The sequence below is a fragment of the Aptenodytes patagonicus genome, chromosome 14 (assembly GCF_965638725.1).
Source record: "Aptenodytes patagonicus chromosome 14, bAptPat1.pri.cur, whole genome shotgun sequence".
Taxonomy (NCBI): Eukaryota; Metazoa; Chordata; class Aves; order Sphenisciformes; family Spheniscidae; genus Aptenodytes; species Aptenodytes patagonicus.
The window spans coordinates 11565117-11591172 of NC_134962.1; the positions used below are offsets into that span (position 1 = coordinate 11565117).

Here is a 26056-nt window from a genome sequence, read left to right on the forward strand (position 1 = left end):
AATGAAAATGAGCACCCATGGACAGAAGAGAGATTTGAATTGGTACCCCCACCAAAGGAAATGCCTGTTACAGTTCAGCCTCTTATCTGCCACAAGAAGCAAGAGCCAGGTGACCGGTGAGGACAGATGCTCCAGCTATGCCCAGATGGCGGCTTGCACATCCAAATAGGCCGCGGATGACGGCAGGAGCCGGCAGAGCCCCAGTGGGGGGGTCTGGGAAGGAGAGGTGTAATTAGTTCAGCTATGCCTGCAACAGTCCTCAAGAGGCGAGGAGGAGCGCCAACTGAAACGCAGACTTCCAAAAATGAGTCAAAAACAGTTTAGAGTCCTGAATCTGCTCCCTTCCCACTCACGTATTATTCCAGTTTCTGTGATTTCACAGATTCACCTATTTGAAAAAGTTTTTCTTTTCTCTCCCAACACAACATGAAAGCCCCAAAGAAACTGGTGGGGGATTGCTCGCTGTGCAGGGAAACGGAAACTGAGCGCGCTCCTGCTAAAGAAACAAGACACTTGTAACAATTACATACCATTACGTATGTCCAACTCTGTTGTCAGAAATAAGCAGTAACAGGGAAAAAAATGTTACTTTTGACAGTAATGAGATTTTGTTTTTAAAAAAAAGAGGGAGAAAAACAGAGAAACTGCTTCCTCCCATGTTGGCTGTGTCCTTTCCAGCAAGGAACAGACAGCAGGTGCCCTCCATAGCTCCCTACCCTCTAGGAAGCACACACACCACCAATCAAAGGTTACAGAACAATTTCACTGGGGCTCCATACTGCAATATTAACAGCAAATGTTCTTCATGGTAGCCAAAACCACGCACTCAGCTGCGCTCAGAATTTCCCTATCCTGCAGCTCTGCTTCAATGCTCCCAATGGAAAAATTATGTCAACCACAAAGCTTTGGTCAAAGCATCTCTATTAGGATGGCATATTATCCTAATAATATCTATTAGGATAATATAATCTATCTATTATTATTCACTTCTGTTGGTTTTTATTGGTTTGAGACAAACCTTGAACTTTAAAACACATTAATATACAGCTTCGTTTCCTCTAAGACACAAAAGAGCAGATCTGAGAATGGCTGTAGGCCCAGACTGAAGACAAAACATGGCTAGGAACAACGCAAACACCGATCCTAAAACAGCAGAGACAGAGATACTACAGAAAAGAGAAAATTCAGAGTTTGCTCAAAGTCCTCAACAGTATATTTACTAAATACATGGAGGAGTTCAGTACCTCCTTGAAAATTAGAATTTAACATGCAGTGACAAGAAACCAGAGATGAAACCCAGTTCCAGATCAGGTGTTATATAAAAGACGTGACAAAGTCAGTATTAAGACAGAGTTACACCCAGCAACTCCACATTACCGAGAGCAACTCCTACTTACTCCTTTAAGCACTGTGGAAGTTGCACCTTCTTCAGGTTCTTTTTGCATACACAAATCAGTTTTGTAGCACTAAGAGAACAGTCCCAGTGCAGATGTAACTTCCTTTAATACCAGCAAAAGAGCCACCAATTGCCTATGTGGCTCCAAACAGTTTTGATACTCCCACCTGTACCAAGGCTCAGAAGAGGAATAAACTATCTCACAGCACTTCAGTGGGGTACCTGACATTTTGATGCTGTTCATTAATATTAAAGACGGAAGATGAATCTCAGATCATCAAGTCAACCAGGAAAGCGTCTCAGAGGATGCTCATCTCAACCTAAGCCAAGTCTAAGAAACACGTCTAAACCCGGAGTCAGCATGTGTGTCGATATAAATCCACTTCTGGAGTCTTCTGAACAAAGTATTTTCTACTACTTTGGGGCAGCCATTACAGAGTCACAATATTTAGTCAACCTTTTACTTCTACAGTCATTAACCATGCACCATTTAACTACTGGTTTGTCATTTAGTCTCCTAATCCTTTTCAAATCCTTCTGCTTATTTTCACATCTTTTTTCAATCCCATTCTATGTGTCTTGCTAATTACACTCCTTCACTGTCATAGGCTGTGAGCCTACGTTGAGCCAGAGGTGGTTTGATCACTTGCTGTGTTATATGCCCAATGAATCGTTTGCTATCGCGACATTTAAAATACAAATAGCGTTACTGGAAGATGATCAACTGTACTTAATTATCTGGACAGCTGCTTATCACTCTAGGGGAGGAAGGGTGAATGACCATTTGGTGGTGTACTTGAAAACAAGGTTTCTAGCCTTGTAAAAAAGAACAACGAGAAAGGGGAAAAAATGCCTAGGATTTCCATCTTCTCAAAATAATGGATTTTGCTCCCTTGCCAGACAGTACCATTTTCAAAGGACTGTTATTTGCAATTTTGCTGCGTCCTGAGCCAACCATTCCTACCGGTCTCAGGAGACTCTCCGTCTCCAGAAGTCAGCACACGAGGCCAGCCTAAGAGTCACAGGTCAGCAAAAGCAAAGTCACATCCAAATGACAGATGCCAAAAACAGGTGATAGATGAATGAGACAGAGCAGACATTACCTGAAAACTTAAACACAACTGAATTATTCATGGCCAAAAGGAAGAGAAGAGGCAGTGTGATGTGTATAAGAGAAAGAAGGGAAAGAAGGAACCGAGGGAAGTAGAAGACTGACTTCTGTAAGGAGCAATGGACTAGCTCTCAGCAGTACCCAGAGCATTAGAAATCTCAGCCAAATGCGCAGGTCCACAGATTTACTCCCAGCGACAAGTCTGGCTACACGATTCAACATCGAGCCAACGTCATCCCGAACACTTCCTCTCTTGAATCTCAGTTTTCATTTCACTTCTACAACAGTGTCTTGACCTATCATGCCGGTGATGCAAACCTTAAAACCACACGTACGTAATGCAGAGATGACTTTACTAAGAGCCTGGAAGAGTAACTGACTGATTCACCCAGAGGACAGTTAACAGAGGCTGGTGAGGACCAGTTATATGCCACCATCATTAGCTACTAATTCAGTACCTTCAAAGAAGATGGTTGGAAGCAATGAACACTTCCACCTCCTCTGCGCCAATCCCCTCAGAGGTGGCTAGCAGCCCACACCGAGGAAAGCATGCAAAGCGGAGCTGAACTCAACGCACTTAGTACAGCTTGGAGAGTACTGTCTAGGCATGGTTTGTCACAACACTTCCCGTTGAAGCCAAAATGTTCAACTAAAACAAGTAAAGGACCAAACATCTCCCAAAACAACATCAGCACTACGCGGGAATTGGTTGGACAGCTTCCACTTGCCAAGCAAAACGCTGTGGACACAGTAACTCCCAAATACACTCATGTCGTGTAACCCCATTAGATCAGCAGCTCCTAATTAATGTAGAGTGTAGATCAGTCCTCAAACACCTTTTGCTATCAGTAAGACCTACTGAAAGTGATGAAGTGGAATCATTATGCATAACACCCACAAGAACTTGCTGTAAACACATTTGGCAGCACAGGGAGGTTCCTTTATGGCACAATCCATTTTTATATACACCTAATATTTTCAGGTTTTCAACCAATTGTCAGTGTGTTTGTAGAAGCTGTTAATGAATCTCATTGCTAAAAGCAGTTACAATTCTGTAGCTATTAATACAACGTGACATCAGTTATGTCAGCTTCCGAGTGAATCACAGTTGCAAACTTGTAGGTGTTCCATAGCTGGTTGTCAAGTCAAAATAGAACATTGTTAAATATAATCCAAGTCTGTCCTAGTTTTGCAGCTCTTCTCCCCTTTCTGCTCTGCAGCCTTAGTGGACCGAACACCTGCAGGTCTGAAGAGATAAGCACAGGAATATCAAGGGAAAAAACAGGTCGACTATTAGACCACTTAGATCAGCAAGTTTTAAAATGTTCACTTTTGACTGCAATTTCCTCTCAAATCTGATGACTATAAGAGCTTGAGAGAGCGGGTCACTAAACCTTTTACAATGTCTAAACCTTGTAAGATGTACTCATATCAAGATGTTAAGCTTTCCCCCCCCCCCCCTTACAAACTGAAATAAAAGGCTGAGAATCTTTCCTGACAGTAGTTTAGCGTTAGAGCAGGCAAAATCCAGTTTCCAAACCATTTACTGAATATCAGAGGCCAAACGCTGCTTTAATCTGCATTACTGACACTTGCAGAACACTTTTGCATTGGTCAACTCGTACAGATCTTAACAATACTGACAGAAGCCTAGGAAATTATTAATGAATATTTTGATCAGTGAAACATTTTCAGGTTATCATGTTGTCACTGCTTCAGGATTCACTTCCCCCCGCCAACATTTTTCACACAGTTAGTACCCTGTACAGGTGATCTTTGGAAATCCAGTCTTAGGGCTCTAAGGGAAAGGTGTTTTAGGAAATAAACAGTTTTCTAGATTTCAGGAAATTAAAAAAAAATTATGGCCTGAAATAAGACTTCCTGATTTTCACAGTCAACCTGTCCTACAAGCTTGCTGTCTCTCTGCAGCAGATGGCCGCAGCAAACACTGTGAAAACAGAGAGTCAAATTCACCAACTAAAATGGACTGTGGATAATTTGCCTGGTATAATTCCTAGAGCAGCAAGCCAAATTTTGCCTCAACCGACCATGCAGTATTTCACAGAGCTCTAGTAGGTAAGCCAGGCAGTACTGAGACAGAAATAGAAAAATATTGAAATAGGGCTGACACAACGCCAGGTTTAGAAGCACTTGGCTTGGGTCAGGTCTCGGGAAAAACTGAGTTTAGGACGCAGTAGCCGCCTCCTGTCCAGGAGCAGTACGAGTGTTTCTGCAGAGACAGAGCAGACAGGTCACAGGAACAGACCTACTCCTGTTACTAGGCAGAAGCTAGGAATTCAGTGGAAGCAGATGAAAAACAAGTTTATAAAAAGATAACTTGGGACTCTGGCATGGCTCAAAGCAGAGCCCTGGGCAAAACGGGAGAGCTGAGAATTATTATTGTGAAACAGTCCAGAAGTGCGTCCTGAGGAACAGATATGATTGAAAGTCAAGTTCTGCTCCTTCCCCTAGTCCCAACCTGTACTTTCTCAAGTCTCGCATTTATCCTCTCGGTCCCTTCAAGTGAAATACTTCAGAACAGATGTTAAAATCACAAGCACTGGGTTTTATCATACATGACCCCTTTATGCCACAGCACCGCTGTATGAGAAATAGCCTTGCTGTGCACCCACATACCTAGATTGCACATCCATAGCTTATGCATATTGGGCAGGCAAAACGTTAGTTAAATGACTGTCTCTTTACCCATGCAATTTTCAGAACCTACGCATGCAAAATAACTAAACCAAGATCTCTCTACTGCTCTTACAAAGTACCAAGCACAAGTGAAAAATGTGCGCTGGTGGAAGGTCCATGGGCTGCCATACAGAAAACATCTTTACCTTTACTATTTTTTGCCAAAGCACTAGCTTATCAATAAAATATTGAGAACAGCTTTCTCTGTGTCAAGGGAAAGGAGCCAATAAACACGTGTTGCCTCCACAGTGAAAAAACCCCACAATGCTAATTTTGGAAAACGTCACCTGGTGAAAATACAGAAAGAAAAGAGGAAGAACCACAGGGGGAATACTGAGAATCCTAGCGGGACATTGTTACTGCAGTATAAAATACTGAAATAAGTATAGGCAGGCCAAAACCATTGATCAAGATACGAATGAAACCAGGTGATAGCCATGGATGAGACTCTACCCCAAGACCTCATGCTGCTGTCCAAAACCAGGCCCTGGTCAGCAGTGTCTGGAGCAGCTGATGGCTCCTGCAAAGGAAGGGGAGGAGGGAGCAGACTGCTGTCGGGCTGCAGATGGAAATCAGCGCTAAGCATTCTCCAGGCTGAAAGGATCAGACCCAAAACAAGACTGGAGAGTCTTCACGAATTGAGTGATCTCAGAGTCGCCTGACAAAGAGCCGCGAGATAAAAGTGCGGGTGCCTCTGATGCCAGGTACGAAACAGCTATTGCAGTGAGCTGTCTGATCACAGAGGGAAAGCTGCTTTTTTAGTGCAGCAGAAAGCAAAACCAAGTGCTTTTAAGATGAATTATGTGAGAGTTGCTATGCTCAAAGAAGGAATACTTGCCTTATTTAAGACACCCAAAAGCCCAGAGGGAGCATCTCTTCCACTATCAGCCCCATAACTACTAGCAGTCACTGAAGAAATCCATATGATCAGGATGGATGGCCCCAGATGGACGAAGAAAGTACAATGATGACAGCATGCACTGACACTGCAGTACAAGAACGGGTGTCATGGGATGCTAACGTTACCATGGAAATGTCCTCATACCGCGTAACATTTTGACACTGTCTGTTTTCTGCGAAGCAGCAACGATGTGGCAGCCTGCAAAGCCTGCATGAAACGGCTATTAGAGTTTCACCACGGTTATTTCTGTAGCCGGCAGCCAATTCAAACCGTCTGGGTATTGGATTTTGACCAATCTGGCAGCTCCGCTTTCTAAAGTGCACGAGGAAGCTTTTAACAGAAACAGTTCCATAAATCACCCTGATTTAATGTGTGCTGTCTGCCAGGCTGAGCACTGGCCTGCATGCCTACTTTCGGCACTGCTTGCCCTGCTTTCCAGACCAGCATTTTCAATGTTCCTTCATCAACTTACTTGAATTGCAGAATCCAAACGAAAGCCTGCTCCTCTGCCCAAGCTGGCTTTGTACGACCGGAGCGGCAGAGTCTCAGCCCCACACTTGCAGGGCTGCAGGATGATTTTCTGAACTGCTGAAGGCAGGTACAGCCCCAAATCCCATTCACTTTCAACAAATACTAGAGACCAAAACTCCCAGGCATTTTTGAAAATGCCCAACTTTGCATATTTAATATTTAAAACAAGCACAGACTCTTGCTGTCAATACAAAGTTCATTGCAGAAAGCTTGTTTTATCTCAAGGCACATCAGGTAATACTACCTAACCTTTTCCTGTCTACTTACATTGAAATAAAGATCCCAGATCTGGAGGGGATGCAACTGTGGACTATGTGATTCACAAAGGCAGATGTACGGGGATCAACCCACATAAAAATGTGTGGCTTTTTGACAAACATACCAAAATCACCATCGAAATGTAACACTGGGTTGTGACAGAAATTCCTGCAATTCCTTCTGGCTTTGGGGGAACTGGGTGGAAGCAGAATACTGTCAAGCCTCAAAAGTTAGTCTGGACCACTACCCACCTTTATCGTAAATTTAATTAAAACTACTATAAAGGTGAAAGGGCTCTGCAGAACTGCTGCAGAGCAATTGCTCTAATCCCACGGGCCACCAGTGAGATTTCATGGCAGCTAACAGGGCTTCAGCCAGAGGGACGGCAGCGCGAACTGAACGTAAGAGACAAAGAAAGCTACTGGGCCCGATTTGTCACAATACCGCCATCCAGAAATGAACCGACTACAACAGCTGGAAGTCTAACAGGCATTAGAAAGAGGAAAAGCCTTCTCATTTATTTTCCTGACAATCTGATTAAAACCCAAATATGGATATAAAGCAGCAACCTTAAAATCTTGAATCAAATTTTCCCTAACTTTTCAGTAGTGCTGTGATTTCATGCATCAAATACAAGAAAGGAAAGGTAAACAGTAAAAATAAAACAAAAAAACACCCACCCACACAATCCTTCCAGGATGCTGAGAAGTGCTAAACGGGGAACTGGATTTCCAACAAAATAATATCTTAATCTTCTTAGACATCTTGGCTGCAACACAATTAACATGTTTTCCATCCACATGGCAGGATACATTCCCTGCTAACCGTAAATACACATGCTGCTGGTGGGCAGCTGGCAGAAGTCCCACACCACTGGGAAACTGTCACCACTGGGAAATGTCAGCCTCATCCACACTGCCCATGGAGCCGAGCGAGGGGCAGGCTGTGCCCACACGCTCCTGCCTGTTGGCGACGCAGCCGTTTCCTTGCCAAGGTGGGTCGTTCCGCAGGTCTGACCCCCCCAACAGCTGAGCTCTTGCACCTAAGAGGGTGGTCAGCTCCAGAGAGGGACACAATCACATGTGACGTGGGGAGGGAGACTAAAACCTCTTAAATCAGATCTGTCACCAATGTGAAGCACCATTAACCGCAATTATCTTTATTGTAGCTATTAAGTGTGAATGACACCTCAACAGTCCCTTGAACCGAGCATTGTAAAATGAGGCGATGAGAAGGTGCCTGAAAAAAAACAAGGCCACTCCAGATGGACTGAAAGCAAAGGTTTTCAAGGATGCTAACACTTCACCCGTGGATCCTCAGTTACAGAGCTCTCCTCCGGCTGCCAAAACCATCCACAAAATGGTGCAGTATTCCTGGAACCCAGAGGACAAAGCACCTTATCACAGCCATTTACCTCACCTTCCAATCCCACAAACATCCCAGCAGCACAGGTCTTGCTGTGATATATATGCAGATACAGAATTCAGACCGATACCGATGGGATAAAATAGCTCACCCTACCAACTCAATACAAGGAAATTGCATAAAGGCACATGTAAAAAGTAGTAACTTCAGAACGTTGAAAAAACTAAATTCACAAATGCCGGAAAGGGAGGAATAGCCAGGCAGCAGTCCTGCAGAGAATGATCTGGAAAGTGGCATGGATCATTCCCTGAATGTGAGTCAGGAGTGGGGACACTCTTGCAAAGCACTGTGTGTATTTATAGGAATATTGCACACAAAGTGTGGGAGACAGTTATTCCTCCCTGCTAGGAGCCAGCCAGACGGCAGCCAGAGCACTGTCCACGCTGCTCCTCCTGCAAGATCTCGAGTCCAGCAACAAGGCCAACATGATGCTTGGAAAACTGCTCCATGCAAAAAAATTCAATCAGGCTTCTTTGGTTCAAAAATCAAAAGGCTGCGGAAGGAGGGGGAGGGATGCCAGGCAGCGATGGTCATGATTACGGTCATCTCCTGGCTTGGGATTATTGGCACTGGGAAGAACAGTTTTGCAACGTGAAGAGTTGCTCTAAAAACAGCTGTGATCAATTGTTTCCCATGTTGCTGGGAGCAAGACAATAGTAATCTGCTTAATTTAAGCTAAATAGGGTAAACTTCAACAGGAAGAGGTTAGCTAGTTGGGGAGCGGACACAAGTGACTCCTCAGGACCCCTTCTACCTCTACGTTTCTAAGAATAAGGACATGCAGACATTATCACGAGTTCCTCTTAGTCATAAAACAGTTTTGAGAAAAATGTGACATTTACCTCTGTACATGCTGTACTCTCCAAATTGTTGAGCACTAAAACATTTTAGACTGGTTTCTGCAAGGCTGTACCAGTTCTTTGTGTATTGGACAAAGGTGATATAACACTCTAGTGGCATGAAGCTGAAACATTATCTGCCACAATGACTTAACTCTGGCTGGATTTGGTTAAAAGATAGGGCTGCTGAGCTTTGCTTTATTCCTACATGAAGTTAGGCTGTACCAGGGCTTCCCAGCCTTTACATGCGTGCTGTTTTGCAAAAGCAAAGCCAAATATATAACTTAAATGCAGATCCCAAGGCAAGCACAGTCTGACAGCGAAAGCAGAGTGTGCCTAATTTGTGCATGTCATCAGCAGATGATTTAAGCAATGGCACCTACTGAGGCATCATTTGTGTTGCAGGATCCCTATCATGACACGTTCCCATACAGTATAGCATGGTTTTCACACCCTCTCCCAGAAAATAAAACCAAACCTCAAAGGACCGTCATTTGGATAGATGGATATTCAAATTGTGTTGAACAGTTCTGCAGAAGACCAGAAATCCTTATTCAAATAGGCTAACGACAGATGTCTGTGGGGAAGAGAGGAGAAGATGTCAAGGCTGAGAAGCCTGTGTGAGCCAGGTCTCATTGCCCCACTAAAACACATTAGCAACTTGCAGACCATTTCCTAAATTAAAACGTTCACATTTCTAATCTAACTGAAGGCACTCAAATATGAGCAGATAGTGCTTCAGAAAATAATTGCGCAAATTATTCCTCAAAACAACTACTCCAATCAAACTTAATTCTTCCCTACACAAAGCAGATACATACATTCTGTCAAACAGAAATGTTGAAGCAAAGTAGTTACAGCATTTCACAACTTGTCCTGATGTAGGAATTTGACAGAGTAAAGATAACTTTTTTTAGCCTGGAGAACAGAGTGCTTTTGAATTAATAAATGTTGCATTAGAATTAACTTCACATGAAATAGAAGCACTAAGGAAACAGTTTCTCCTAGATAGAAAGCTTTCCAGGGACAGACTCTTTTATCTGGAAGTAAATTGACAGCAAAATAAGAGAAAGAGATATCCTTCCCCTGAGGCTGGCAGGGGTCACGTATAACCAGCCCTCTACAACTCCTGCACATGTGGCTGGAACGTAACATCATCCCCTGAACACCTGTAACATACGTCAGGCCAGATGCAGTCACCTTCAAGGGAAGGAGACAATATTGTGCTTTCCCACGACGTCAAGTGCGTGCTGCCATAAGCAGTGCTAAGGGAACAGCACAGTGCCACCGTCAGGAGGCCCAGGACCTCATCCAGGTACCCTCTGCCCTGTAAATCCACACCCGGATGACCACCGAGGAAACGTCTGCACAGCACATCGTGGCACAGCGCTTAGGATCCCAGGGCTAGCCGCTCTCTCTCTTCTCCCCCATCCTACATCATTTAAAACAATTCCTCAGCCTACATCCAGCACCAGCACGAGGCACAGGCGGATGATCCAGGTTGGGGCATGCCGGATGACTCTGCCGAGGTGCCCAGTGGGAGACGGGAGCAGGCGGCAGCTGGTGCCCCGGGAAGGCTGCCCACCACACTGAGTGCTGACCGATACCACGTCACCCTTCCCCTGCGCTCTCCCATCTGTCTAACCGTACCCATCTGTTGGCTTTTGCCACAGACTGTAAGCTCTTTGGGACAGAGACTGCCATTTTGCTTTGCATTTCTACAGGCGCAGCGTGAACTTGGCCGAGGACTACGGCTCTCACATGCAGCCACAACACCAAGAGCAAAACAAATGAGGATGAGGTTTCAAATGTCTTGTTCCTAGTGCTGACTCATTCACAGGGCTCCTGCTCTGCTCTGGTCTCACACGGCCACAGGAGAAGACAAAACCCGTCCTCTGTAATTGCAGTCTACTGATCACATATGCAGGTATGCAGGCAACAGATCCAGAGAGCAGAAAGCTGCCTTTAGTGCACAGGGGATGTAAGGAACAGCACAGCTTGTTCAGCTTTGTCCCGACTAGGCACATCTGCCGTGTAAGAGTCAGTTGTTGCATTTATGATCTGGATTAACTCATGAGTGGGTGTGAGATCACCAACCTCTGCAGGTATTATCCGTGGCATCTTCTTCTAGATTGTTGGTCCATTTCATACACTTTCCTCTGATGAAAGACTGATTTGACAGCTGCCCTTCTAAAATTGTTCTCATTTTTTATTTCATTTTAATCCATTTATGAAACAAACATCTGCTTACCTAGAGCTAGAACGTGCCCAGCGGGGAGAGAGGCATTTCTTACAATCACTAGGATAACCTATGGCCAAGGATACACCCCTTACTGTGCACAAAGAGGGAAAAGCTATGGCTTTTGCTGCCTCCTGCACAGCCAAGAGAGCTGGCTAGGTGCGCAGCAGGGATTAGGCCACAGGCAAACTCTCTACGTACTTGTATATTCCAAGACTGATTCAGACTTGTCCTGCAGCATCCCTGGGGTAATGCATTGCCAGACGAGCCCTAGAGTCGGTGTCTTTGCAGGGTTACAGGGATGAACTATCATTTCATTTGTAAAAGATTAATAAGAAAAAGTTAGTATCCCAGATGTGCAAATAATTTCCCTTGTCCCCTGTATGTTTGCCATGCGAACATGGTTGCCTACCTAACAAACAACTAACAAAACTGGTTAGAGGCTTACAAAACTTCAAAGGTAACTTTGGATGAAGCAAAAACAGACTAAACACCAAAAGGACTTAACACACTTGATACATATACATTTAAAAAAAATACACAAATGGACTAAAGGACTTGAATCATCATTTTCCTTAAAATCATATGTACCCCAATCCGATACAGTGCTGCAATTGAGAAATATCCATGACAACATGAAAACACACATAGGGACTCTCTCTATTTAATAACTTTGTGACGCTTTAATGTTTAAAATTATAGAAAAGTTCAATAGATAAAACCCAGACAAGAAGGTATTCTAAACTAAACTACATGTCCACAGCACATTCTTCCACCCCAACATTTTAAATGTTTTTATCAACCCATTAAATTAATATTTCACATAGCTTCTCTTCAAAGCAATTGATCATAACACAGTGCATCTGCCAGTACTTGACAGTGTGTAAAAGCAGCAGCCTAGGCTGAATTTCATCTCTAACTCAACTGTTTTCTGAACAAGCAGCTGACACGAGGGAAGGCTTACCGTCAGTATCTAGGAGACATTTTGACTTTGGAAACCATTTTCTCTCTGCCAGACACTTGGTTCCAGCTGGCTTAGACACGATTTAATTCTGCCGTCCTGCAGCCAGGGCAGAGGTCTGCCAAGCTGGACAGTCCCTGTGCTGGGGTCCTGACCTACGGGAGCCTTACACGTCCCTCACAGCTATTCTGTACCTTCTCCTGCTCCCTGATCAAAGCATCCCTGCTCTTCATGCTTGCATGGGTGTAAGATCCCTGTACTGAACACATGCATTTCCCCTTGTGCAGATGCTCAAGTTGTACCTGGACTTCAGGGTAGCCGCATTTGCAATATGACCCATGGCTACAGTCTCCCAAACATCCAAATCCGCATCCCTGTCAGGGCACACCTCAGATGCTTTCTGTCAATGCAAGTGGGTGTCCCTCCCAAGAAAACCGGGATGTAGGATGAAACAGAAAGGAGCTGGTGCATTACTGCATCTCACCCACTTAAGCCACAGCACAGCTGGAGCACACACCCAGGCCTGAGAAGTGCTCCTGGATCCTGCAGTTTAGGCACAGGGGCTTAAGGAAACCCCATCCCCCTCAGTGATTTTTGGCATTTCCCCATCCCTGTGTTTCTTTAGGTGTAGTCCTTGTCCTCTGCAGTACACAGGGTCCTTGTCGGGAAGCTCTAACCTCTTCAGAGCTGAGGACTGCTTCTGGCTTCCCGACTCCCAGCAGGTCCACCACCGTTACACTGACTGCCCCTGCTACTAAAACCACCTCCTCCCTCCTGCCCAAAGCTCGCTGGGTTTTGTATGTGCAGCTCCAAGTCAGTTGCTGTTGCTTTCTACCAAAACCTCACTTTCTGTTCTGCTTTAGCCAGTTTTCCAAACTTCATGCTCCGCACATGGAGCAAGCTGGTTCTCCTCCATGCCAGCAAACACATCCCCATTAACCTTAAGGACGTCCCTCATCCTGGACTGGGCAGGACTGTGCTAAGGCCGCTGTCAAAGGTGGATTTCATACACCCCATTTCACAATCCCACAGTTTTAATTGTGCACTGCACCCAGGACTCACAAGCTGCCTACAAGGCAGGTCCCCATAGTCATCATGGATCCTCAACACCCTGTTATTAACCCACGTGCACTTGCCACTTGGCGGTTTGGTCCTTGGCAGTTCGGTCCCTTCTGACATGTTGCCACATGAATCCCAGCACACCAAACAGCTGATTCCAGCCAAGACCAAGCACATGGCAGATCCTCAGGACAGCTAAGATTTGTGTTCACGCTGTTAGAAATAGGCACTGATTTAAGGCTCACATTTCTAGGTATGTGCCCACAAAGAATGCATGATTGACTTTTACCTCTTTTTAGTCTACTACTCCATAACTGAAAAATTATCAGAGCTCAGGATAGACATTTGCATAACTTAAACCAACAATTATGATGATGAAACCCACAGTTTCAAAATCCTCAACTTCACCGACATTGCTGGGGACCTCAATGGAGAGAAGATAGTGGCACTCAGCCAGCAGGAAGGACGGCAACATTACCATGCCGAGATCAAAAGAGTTATTAACCTAGAGTCCTTGCACTATTGAGTGCAGACGGTAACTTCTGTTATTTCAAAGCCCCACTGCAGCTTCCTGGTGAACACAGCTCAGTGTTTGCTCAGAGTATCCTCTTTGTATACGCAGCTGAGGAATGAAAAGGGTATTACAACATAGGAGTGCAAGTCCGCATCCACCTCTTTGGAGAGACAGGCACGTGGCCTTATTTGCCACAGGGCACATCTGAAACTCAATCACCCTCATGCTCTGGAAGCGTTCAAAAACGATCCAGTTTCTTGCTCCAAGTCCTACTGCTACCCTGCCTACGCTGGCTGCCTGCTTCCGCGTGCTAAGATATAAGCGGGTATCATCTGCATCCACTTCATTGCCGAGAACTCAGTCCAGACACACTGGTGGTGTGGCAGGCAGAAAAGTTGTGGAAGATGAGAACAGTCTTCTCACCTAATGTCCAGAAGGTGGACAGCAAAGAAGAACAAAAGGGCCATGGCAGAAAAGGAAATATTCTATAAGTAAAAGCTATTTTCAAAAGCAGAGTCATTTTTCAAGACTAAAAGTGGGAAATACTGGAACCCAGAGGTATCGTTAGCATTGGCCAGATGTGACTAGCTATGTTTCCACACTGCCACGGCTCTCAGTGTAGGCACTCCTGCAAATTTCCTTTTACACTCCTTTAATGTGACCCATCTGTAGTAACTTAAATGAAACACCTCAAGAATTTTTCTTGTTTGTAGATTTGAGCTCTCATTAGGCTGTTTTCCTTTTTCAGAGGAAAACATCAAGTTTCTTTTAAGCTTGGCCATTTATCAGCTCCTCTCCTTTTTCCGTAGGACGACTATTCTCTTAAAGATGTGGTTCTCAGCTTCAGACAAAATGGATGATGTGTCTGTTTGAAACAGGATTGTTTACTTTGTCAATGCTCGTGGGATCAATTTTTTTTTTTCCTGCCATATCCTATGGAGAACATCTTGCCAAGTGCAGCATTCATCTCCCTGAATGAGCTATCGAGACCTATTTTTTTTGACAGAAATCATGCTGCAACCCAAACTGGTCAGAATCTCTCTCAATTTCAGGCGCATGCATGTGTATGAATAATACAGAATCCTGTCTGGCACAATTTCAGTGTTTCTTTTATAATTTCTCTTTCATGACGTTCATTTTCTTGAGAAAATTATATGCTTGTAGTTTTAACGCAAAAAATACAAAGCAGCACACATTCTTTCTTGCCATTTGCTCATTTGTGTCTGAATACACACTCATAGGCACAAAATACAGGAGCAATACTGCAATGTCCCCGCTGTACTGAACGTTACCCCAAGCAGCTTTACTAACGAGACTAACTCAGGCAGGCGACATCCACTAATAAGCTGCTGGAGAATGAGGTCTTAATTGTAGATTTATTTAACTCAGAGACAAGTACTTGTGTTGTATTAAGAGCAGCCCATTAACATTCATGCATGAGCATTCAGTAACTGTGAATAAATACAATTCAGTGCAAAACCATTTTTCTAAGCACTGGAAGAGGAAGCATTCACTTAAACTGTCACCCTGCTCAGAGCAAGAGGGGTCAGACACCAGGGAATGAAACACTGTTCAAGGCATCGTGTCGGGTTCTCGTACTCGAGCATGTCTCGCTATCAATCATTTCTGAAGCAACAGCGGCAAGACTTCCCAAAGCTCCCGTTATTGCCTTGTAGGCTCCCCAGCATTCGAACCAAACATGAAGTGCAAATAAATCATCAGCATACTTTTGAGAACAAAATTTTAAAAAATACATCCGTTGGAGGATACAATCTTCTGCCTGACACCCCTGCACAACGCTGATGACAATCCTAGGTTAATCACACAGATGATGAATTTATTCTTACGTCAATTCCTTTAAAAACAACAACATTACAGGTGTTGCAGTTAGCGGGCTGACTTGCCTATGTATTCCTGCTGGCATCTGCACATCTTGGGATGAGCCGCTAGACAAAGGAGCATGCCGGCATTTTGAGGGACGCAACCATGACAGCCAGTGTTAAAATACGCCTTAGTTACCAACTTTCATTATTTGCCGCTCAGAAGATTCACTTAAAGGTTTGGTGTCTTTCACAGCGTGTACTGTGAAAAACATCCTTCATTTATAAGTGAGCCACTGGGAACAGACAAAGTGCTTACACACCGCACTCCCTCCTATGTCCTCCCTACCCATGCAGCTGCTGTGCTGCCCTCTACTCCCAGCACCTTCTCCAGCACCCAGCGTCCTTCCTTTCCCATTCAACCCAATTTCTTTCCCACTTTTCTTTACCAATGGCCCTCTTTTTGAAAGCTTGGTCTTATTTTATGACCACTGCCAACTCTTTGAGGCCAGAAAGGTCTTTATGAAGCCGGCAAAAATCACTGCGTCCATTCTGAAAGGTTTTTGTACATGCTTTGTGATGTACTTTGCGCTCATTTAAATGGAATCCCTTTTATTCCCCTCTCCGAAAGCAGCGTGGTGTATTGTGCCAACAACCCCTCAGAACAATTAGCCTGAGAGTTCATCGTGCATAAATCAATGGCAGACTGGACACAGCGTCCAGCAGAATGGATGCCTTCTCCCCGAGTGCTGCCCTTCACCACTTCACACAGCCTGGCACAAGAGGACTGGCGCGTAAGCCGCTCCATTTGCAAATACCCTGGTTTTGCTATTGACTAGAAGAGGGAGCGCGTTTCATTGTCATGAAAAAATTCTCCCTTTTAATCTCCGCAGGCACACGCTTCCCTGCACAAACGTTCGGCACCCCAGCCCCGGGCACCCTGCTGCACACAAACCCCACGCTGAAAACCCACTGGGCAGTGGAGGGGGACCCCTTACACCCCAAACCCGCGGTGGGGTCAGGGCTAGCGCCAACACCCCGCAAATCCACCCTCTCCTGCCCAAACCCGCCACACCGCCCAAGCCTACACCACCCCCCCTTGCTCCCACGGCACCCGTGGGTGGACGCACGCACACTGGAAACCGGCCCCACACCCTGCCCCCGGCCCCACCGACACCCCCAGGTCTCCCCCCTGCTTTGGGGCGCCCTCCCCACCCCACGCACACCCCTGCCCCCTCTTTTACACCCCTACCGCCACACGCCCCCAGCCCCACTCGCGACCGAGACCCGCCGGCGCGGCTGCGGCCCCCTCCCCCCCGTACCCGCGTCCTCCTCGTCGAAGCTGTTCATGCAGGGGAAGTAGATGGCCAGGGCCTCGAAGGAGGCGGAGAGGCTGAGGCGGCTCTGCGACCGCTCCATGAAGAGCCCGGGTCCGGGGGCGCCGCCGGGGGCCTCGCCCGCCGCCGCCGGCGGCGGCTTGGCCAGCTTCGCCGCCCCATTCTTCACTCGGAGCACGGCCCGCGGCGTCTTGGCTGCGGCGGGGGCCGCGGTGAGGCGGCGGAGCGAGGCGAGGCGGGAGCGCGGAGCGGAGCGGCGCGGTGCGGAGCGCAGCCACCTGCTGCCGCCCGGCGCTCTGGGCGCCGCCCCGCCCCGCCGCCCCGCCTCACGCCCGGCAGCGCCGCCGCCAATCGCCGCCCGGAGGGGAGGGACGGGCAGCGGCGGGGCCCGGCGGCGGGAGAGGGCGGAGGGGCGGCCGGGGGCTCCTCGCCCCTGCGGCCATCTTCGTGGCGGGGGCCGCGGAGGCGGAGGAGGCCCTGGGGGAGCGGGACGGGCCTTCCCCCGCCCCGCGCGGGGCCCGGCGGCTCCTCACACGGCCCCGGCCCGGTGTGTCCCACCAAAAATAATCTTGAGACTTCCAGGAGGTTTCTTCCAAAAGAGGGGGGAAAGATAAACGACGGTGGTGTAATTTACGGAACAGCCCGGCTCCCCAGCCCCACAAACAGCCATCTCGGGGGGCAGCCGCTCCCCTGAGGCAGACGCGGGGTAAGGGGGTCTTCAGACACCCGCGGAGCCTGCAGGCCAGCAGCAATGGGGAGACCCATCCCTCCCACTTCTGAAGGGATGTTTCAGCCGTTGCCCATATCAGAAGGCCCCCTGCCCTGTCTCCCCAGAGAAGGCCATTCCCAACCAGGCCATGATCGCATTTAATTCCATGCATTAAACTTTCTCCCCTTTTCTCCATCCCCATCCCAAAGATCATTGTCATCACCACCCACCAGCACAGCACTCTTCTTTCCCCAGGTACCTCTCTTCAGGCACCAAAAAAATAAAAAAAAAACACCAAAAAACCAAAAGCCACTGTTTGGAAGTATCCAAGCTCCCAGGCAGAAAGCATATAAACCAAGAGGTTTTCCTTGGGTGGTCGACTGGAGGGTTAAATTAAATTGGAAGGCTGCTGCCTGTTCTGGCTCAGCATTTAAACCAGTTCTGCAGCACACCATTGGATAGGTACTGGTGGGAACTTGGGGTGCTCTGTGAACAAGTGAATTCTAGGTCCTTCCCCAAGGCTAGCTTCTTGTATTTCTCTTCTGGCAAGCCTTACGGAGAATTACTGGCTCAGAAGTACCAGCTGTCTGCAGGTGCTGAACACCACTCGCTCCGAAGCAGCATAGACATCACAGTATCACCCGTTCCCACTTTGGGGAAAGAAACCCAGCACATCCTCGTGCAACAAAAGCTGGGATGGGATGAGACAGAGCATGTTTTCTGGCAGCAACTTAGTGTCCCCAGCGAGAATACTGTCCCCTCGGGGCACAAAGGAAGATGTTCCTCATGCAGTTGGTCTGTCCACCCATCATGATAACCAAATGCCATCCCATTGAACACATGAAGTGACAGGCCTGTTTGTACTATTCCAAAAATGCAGATTAGAGCCCAACGTCTCCATAAGGAAAAGTGCAGCTAAGACTACGATACGCTGAGTGCTGCAGAACAACAGCCTGAAGTGAAAAGTGTTTTCCTCCTCCGGTGCTGGAGCCTGGCTGCAGACAACCAGAAGATGACTGGGCATCCTGGGGTCAGTCATTCCTGGCACTTGGCTCAACCCCACTTGAGCTCTACGGCTGTGATAGAGCCAGAGACCTCATACTTACAAATCATAGAATCATAGAATAGTTTGGGTTGGAAGGGACCTCTAAAGCTCATCTAGTCCAACCCCCCTGCCGTGGGCAGGGACAGCTTCAACTAGATCAGGTTGCTCAGAGCCCCGTCCAACCTGACCTGGAATGTTTCCAGGGATGGGGCATCCACCACCTCTCTGAGCAACCTGTGCCAGTGCTTCACCACCCTCAGCGTAAAAAATTTCTTCCTTAGATCTAGTCTAAATCTATCCCCTTTTATTTTAAAGCCATTCCCCTTGTCCTGTCGCAACAGGCCCTGCTCAAAAGTCTGCCGCCATCTTTTTTATAAGCCCCCTTTAAGTACTGATAGGCTGCAATAAGGTCTCCCTGAAGCCTTCTCTTCTCCAGGCTGAACAACCCCAACTCTCTCAGCCTTTCTTCATAGGAGAGCTGTTCCATCCCCCTGATCATTTTTGTGACCCTCTTCTGGACCTGCTCCAACAGGTCCATGTCTTTCTTATGCTGAGGGCTCCAGAGTTGGACACAGTACTGCAGGTGGGGTGTCACCAGAGCAGAGTAGAGGGGCAGAGTCACCTCCCTCGACCTGCTGGCCACGCTGCTTTTGATGCAGCCCAGGACACAATTGGCCTTCTGGGCTGCGAGTGCAAGTTGCTGGCTCATGTCCAGCTTTTCATCCACCAATACCCCCAAGTCCTTCTCGGCAGGGCTGCTCTCAGTCCCTTCATCCCCCAGCCTGTATTGATACTGGGGGTTGCCCTGACCCAGGTGCAGAACCTTGCACTTGGCCTTGTTAAACCTCATGAGGTTCACACGGGCCCACTCCTCGAGCTTGTCCAGGTCCCTCTGGATGGCACCCCATCACTCTGGCGTGTCAACCGCACCACTCAGTTTGGTGTCTTCTGCAAACTTGCTGAGGGTGCACTTGATCCCACTGTCTATGTCATTGATGAAGATATTAAACAGTACCGGTCCCAAAATGGACCCCTGTGGGACGCCACTCGTCACCAGCCTCCATCTGGACATTGAGCCATTGACCACTACCCTCTGGATGTGACCATCTAACCAATTCCTCACCCACTGGACAGTCCACCCATCAAATCCATATCTCTCCAGTTTAGAGAGAAGGATGTTGTGGGGGACCGTGTCAAAGGCCTTACAGAGGTCCAGACAGACGACATCTGTAGCCCTTCCCGTGTCCACTGATGTAGTCACTCCATCAGAGGAGGCCACTAGGTTAGTCAGGCAGGACTTGCCCTTGGTGAAGCCATGCTGGCTGTCTCAAATCACCTCCCTGTCCTCCATGTGCCTTAGCATAGCTTCCAGGAGGATCTGTTCCATGATCTTCCCAGGCACAGAGGTGAGACTGGCCTGTAGTTCCCCAGGTCTTCCTTTTTTCCCTTTTTAAAAATGGGGGTTATGTTTCCCCTTTTCCAGTCAGTGGGAACTTCACCAGACTGCCAGGACTTCTCAAATATGATGGATAGTGGCTTAGCAACTTCATCCGCCAGTTTCTTCAGGACCCGTGGATGGATCCCATCGGGTCCCATGGACTTGTGCATCTTCAGGTGCCTTAGATGGTCTCGAACCTGATCTTCTACAGTGCGCGGTTCTTCATTCTCCCAGTCCCTGCCTTTGCCTTCTGCAGCTTGGGCTGTGAGGCTTGAGCACTTGCCGGTGAAGACTGAGGCAAAAAGTCATTGAGTACCTCCACCTTCTCCGTGTCCCAGGTAACCAGGTCTCCCATTTCATTCCAGAGAGGGCCCACATTTTCCCTCGTCTTCCCTTTATCCCTGACGTACCTATAGAAGCTTTTCTTGTTGCCCTTGATGTCCCTGGCCAGATTTAATTCTATCAGGGCTTTAGCTTTCCTAACCTGGTCCCTGGCTGCTCGGACAATTTCTCTGTATTCCTCCCAGCCTGCCTGTCCTTGCTTCCACCCTCTGTAGGCTTCCTTTTTGTGTTTGAGTTTGTCCAGGAGCTCCTTGTTCATCCATGCAGGCCTCCTGGCGTTTTTGCCTGACTTCCTCTTTGTTGGGATGCATCGCTCCTGAGCTTGCAGGAGGTGATCCTTGAACATTACCCAGCTTTCTTGGGCCCCTCTTCCCTTCAGGGCTTTGTTCCATGGCACTCTGCCAAGCAGATCCCTGAAGAGGCCAAAATCTGCTCTCCTGGAGTCCAGGGTAGTGAGCTTGCTGTGTGCCCTCCTCAATGCCCTAAGGATCTTGAACTCCACCATTTCGTGGTCATTGCAGCCCAGGCTGCCCTTGAGCTTCACATTCCCCACCAGCCCCTCCTTGTTGGTGAGAACAAGGTCCAGCGTAGCACCTCTCCTCGTTGGCTCCTCTACCACTCGGAGAAGGAAGTTATCATTGATGCATTCCAGGAACCTCTCAGACTGCTTATGCCCTGCTGTGTTGTCCCTCCAACAGATACCAGGGTGGTTGAAGTCCCCCATGAGGACGAGGGCTTGTGAGCATGAGGCTGCTCCTGTCTGTCTATAGAGGGCCTCATCCACTCTGTCTTCCTGGTCAGGTGGCCTGTAGCAGACCCCCACCATAACGTCACCTGTCCCTGCCCCCCCTTTAATCCTGACCCCTAAGCTCTCAGTCGGCTCTTCACCCATCCCCAGGCAGAGCTCCATGCACTCCAGCTGGTCATTGACATGGAGGGCGACACCCCCTCTTGGTCTCCCCTGCCTGTCCTTCCTAAAGAGCCTGTATCCCTCCATCCCAACATTCCAGCCATAGGAGCCATCCCACCACATCTCTGTGATGCCAATAAGATCGTAGCCTTGCAGGCGTGCGCACGTCTCTAACTCCTCTTGCTTATTCCCCAATGCTACGTGTGTTTGCATAGAGGCATTGAAGTTGGGCCCCCGATGAAACTGTCTTGCTGGCTGGAGATCCTTTGTGCTGCTCTTCAGGTGCTCTCCTGCTGACCTGTGATCATTCTCCAGGCTCTGGGCATCTGTTGCTGGCCCTGGCATCAACCTGGTAGGAGTGGGATGGATTGAGGTTCCCCTCCCCCGGCATCTCTAGTTTAAAGCCCTCTTCACCAGCTTGGCAAGCCTATGACCGAAGATGCTCTTCCCTTCCTCTGACAGATGGACCCCATCAGGCCCCAGCAGACCAGGTTCCTCAAAGTGAGTCCCATGGTCTAAGTAGCTGAACCCCTGGCTGTGGCACCAGTCCCATAACCATTTGTTGATTCACCAGATTTGACTGGCCCTTTCAAACCTTCCCTTTCACCAGGAGGATTGATGAAAAAACTACCTGCACTCCTGAGTCCCTTACCGCCGCTCCCAGGGCTCTGTAGTCCTTCTTGATAGTCCTCAGACTGCTCCTGGCTGTGTCACTGGTGCCCACGTGAAACAGCAGCAGCGGATAAATACTGCTTTTATTTTTATTTCCATGCAAAGTAAGCAACATAAGGATTATAGCCTGTAATATTACCTGTACTCTTCTCTCAAACAGTTAATAAATCAATCCATTAAGAGTCTTCCATCTACTGAAAATCCTACCAGAGCTGTAGCGTATTTGTGTCAGGAAGCAGCAAGAGCAGGGCTGCTCCCAGGGAAGGGCAGCCAGGAGCAGCCCCAGCACAGGGCAGGAACAACCCCACTGACCGGGCACAGTCCCACACTGTGGGAGGTAGAGCAGGGTGGTGATGGCAGTGGGTCCTATCAACACACCAGCTCCAAGGTCAACCAAGGAAAGCCAAACAGCAGGCAGGCTCACCTACAATATGGCCCAGGCAGGAACTGAAGACCCCCGGGGTTGGAGGTTAAATGGAGCTCCTGGCGGGGGGGGGGGGGGGGGGGCAGGTAAGGCTCATCAGGGCAATTAAGGCCTGTTAGTGGACTCCAGGCCCTGACATCCAGAGTTGTCATTACTGATGATGCATCCAGAATAGCAAAGATCATTTGAATATCAGATGCCAAGCTGAGTTTGCAGGGCTCTTCCCAATAGAAAATATGTTTTTTATTTCAGAAACTAATCAAAATTTGCTCTGGAGTTACATGAATTCCTTCACCAAAGTTAGGCTGGGCAGGCAGTAAAGCAGAAGGAACAGAATGAACTTATTACAGACAGTGATGACTCCAGGTCTGAGTTTTGACAGGCAGGGACATCAGCGAGGAATGTATTACCATATGTTTAAGAAGAGATTTCAATAGCACCAATCAAGGCATTAGCAGCAGCTGTAGGGACAAACCCAAGTGCATTAAAGCTGTTAAGACAGCTCCTGTCTACCAGTCCTGGCAGCCCATGCGATTGGAGGAGCAAGAGGCACCCGTGAATCAAAATCTGCTTCCAGGTTCCCAGGCACAGGAGCTACCTAGAAGCACTGAGAGCTGCTTTCTATTCATTTAAAGCATGTGGGGAAAAATTTAAATGGGGAATAGAAATTTAATCTCAACCTTATGCTGTGGCCATCTAAATGTCTCTTGTTTCACTACATCCTGAAAGCGTAGTGCTGGCAGAGGTACCAGTGCCTAATGGACAGCACAGGCCTGTGGTTTGGATAGCTGATCTCTATCCCCAGCGCTCTTCTCTGTCCTTTGCTTTCTTCACCAGTGCACTGGGACTGAAGACCCTTCTGCTTTGAGTGCTTTGAGATCTACATATGAGGTGCTGAGGAAGACCATCACCATCACCCACATCACCATTGTGCACCTTTCTCCTCGCTCCATCCATCTGCCTTCCCCTCCCTCTGCGGGTGCAGTTCGAACCCCTTGCGCCTGCACAGCTTCTCAGCACCACTTGGTCACATCTTCTCAATGCTCCTTTTGTGCATTTTTTTCCAAGCTGTCTCACACCTCCCTCTGTACCACACCCGTGGGACCGGCCATGCTCGAGTCCTTTCCTGCACCCTTCTGCAATGGAGGGGCTTGGGCTGAGTGCTCTCAGCATCATCCCTTAGCTTTCGTGTCATCTGACTCTCATTTGCCTGCTACAACATTTTGCTCCTCAGGGCAGGGACCTGCCTAATTCATGTACTGCAGGGCTCTTTGATTACTGGTTGGGCCAAAACATCCTAAACCAAAACCATCTGCCTTAAAGTGAGACAAAATGCATTGACAGCTGGAAATCAGATGGACAGTTAAAGGCATAATGCCCTCCACATGCCTGGAGGAAACAGTTTGTTTTGGCTGCCTGTTTAAGGGAAATAAGGATTTGCAGTGAAGCTGGAAACTGTTAGTCCACAAGTGTTCTTCTTCACTGATCATCTTGGACAGAAAGATCCTCGGGAGAAACTTCGAGAAGTGAGCATAAGCAAGGAGGAAGATTCCTGTGATGTTGTAAATAAGCTGAGAGTACAACCGAGAACAAATAAACTCAAAGATTTACTACCTCCAGAATAGCACGTCTGTGGCTGCTCTAGTGGAAATGGTTAATTGATTATTTTCCCAGTGAAGCAGGCTCTGACTGATTGAACCATGGAAAGCTCTGATAGATTTTTCCTGCTGGCTCTTTCTCTTCCCACTAGTCACATAGCTTATATTTTTGACTTGAGACTTAGGTGTCTGGGTCAGCCTGGGAAGTTAGTTTTTATATACTGGAGCAAGAGGATATGCTGCCCTGTCCCTCTTGTACTCCCCTATGGTTCTGTGTATGCCCGTTCGGAAATAAAACCAAACTCCCTGGTTTGTGTATGTTGCTCTCTTTGCCCTGTCTGCCCACTGCTTGCTCAAAAAAGAGTCCATGTCCTCGGACCTCAAATGCAACGGAGAAACAAACCCTGCTAGTGAGAACACATCTCGTGCATAAATCTACTCAGAGTAAATACAGCATCCCTAAGGGTAAGGGGAGTTGAGCTCCTCCCTGTCTCATACTACCCCTTCCTTCCTCAGGGCGAAGCTGATGCTGGAGCCAGGCAGTTCATAGTTGATCGTACGTGATGTCCTCCAGCTCCCAAAAGCAAATGCAAACCTGATCATCCCTGCTCTCCAGGGCTCTGATTGATTCCCTTACCTGATTTGAGTTCCTCTTGGTCTTTCTGGGCAGGCTGGAGGGCAGGAGGTGAGACGTGCTGAGCGTGGATACACAGAACCAGTGAATAAACACCGCAGAATGGCCTGGCGTTGCCACCCAATGGGATGGCATCCAATATGGGATGACGCTGCGAGATACTGACTCATGTACCCAATTACACCAAGTACCACAGTTTCACTGGGCTTGGTTGTTGTACACTTGCGTAACAATACGCATTTTAACTTACGTATTATTTCTTGTTATTTGTGTTGAGGCAATATTGCAGACTGATGTCCTGAAGAACCAGGCACAGTATAAACACAGAGTGAAAGCCTTTCTCTTCCCCAAGTGCTCACTCTCTAAGTAGTCAAGACAAAGAACAGAAGGCAGTATAATTTTTCTTATACAAATTCAGGGTGCAAAGCATGGGAGTTTTACTTGGCTTGCCCAAGACCGTATAAGGAAAGTCTCTGTTGGAGCTAGGAATTGTGCGCAGATTTCCTGCCTTAATCTCAAGACTACTTTCTGCTTTTCACTAATACGAGCAATATTCTAACCTTAGCAAAATTACATTGTAAGCCAGACAGGCTTTTACAGCATCCTTTGCTGGTTGGGATCCAGGCAAGCCAGGAGTGCTCTGGTTTGTTGATACAGGGCACATACATGCCCTGCTGTGGCACAGCAAGTGCTGCCCTAAGGAGCTAGCCAGAACGCTACGCTGTGTGCACAGTGTAGTTCAAAACACACTGCACTTATTCAAACCCAAAACCCCATCTAGAAGCAGATTTGTTTTCAGTCTTGCTGTTCTTCCACCCTTCTCTCCTAATATCCTGTTGTCTTAGAGTCACATCTCTCTCTCCCTCTTTAGCTGTCAAAAACAAGCCCACAAAGGTGCTAAACCACTAGTGAGACAGAGTCGAGAGGATGAGTAATGAGATGCTGAGCCGTCAGTCTTGGGTCCCTTGCTAGCCCTGCTTCTCCTCACATTTGTCTAGCCAGCCTCTTCCTGAGGGTTAAGAGCACTCGAGGCTTCACAGCACATGCTGCACTCTCTTTTTACTGTTGGCATCTACTAAATCTGGACAGGTTCAGCCCGTTCAGTGGCTTCCAGCCCCCGGGAGCAGGAGTGTGGGAGTGGGTTGGGCACTGCCACGGGGTATAACTCAGCAGACCATCTTCTGCATCTTCTGCTT

The 26056-nt window shown here is 47.7% G+C and overlaps 1 protein-coding gene across 1 annotated transcript in view; it reads right to left on the minus strand.

The window, feature by feature from the left end:
• Positions 1–17291, minus strand: part of RIMS4 (regulating synaptic membrane exocytosis 4) — a 60705-nt gene extending 43414 nt beyond the window's left edge. The window contains exon 1 of the mRNA XM_076351612.1: positions 17074–17291. Within this exon, the coding sequence (XP_076207727.1) occupies positions 17074–17170 (97 nt within the window). The 5' untranslated portion in view covers positions 17171–17291. The remainder of the gene's footprint in view (positions 1–17073) is intronic.
• Between the last annotated feature and the right edge of the window lie 8765 nt (positions 17292–26056).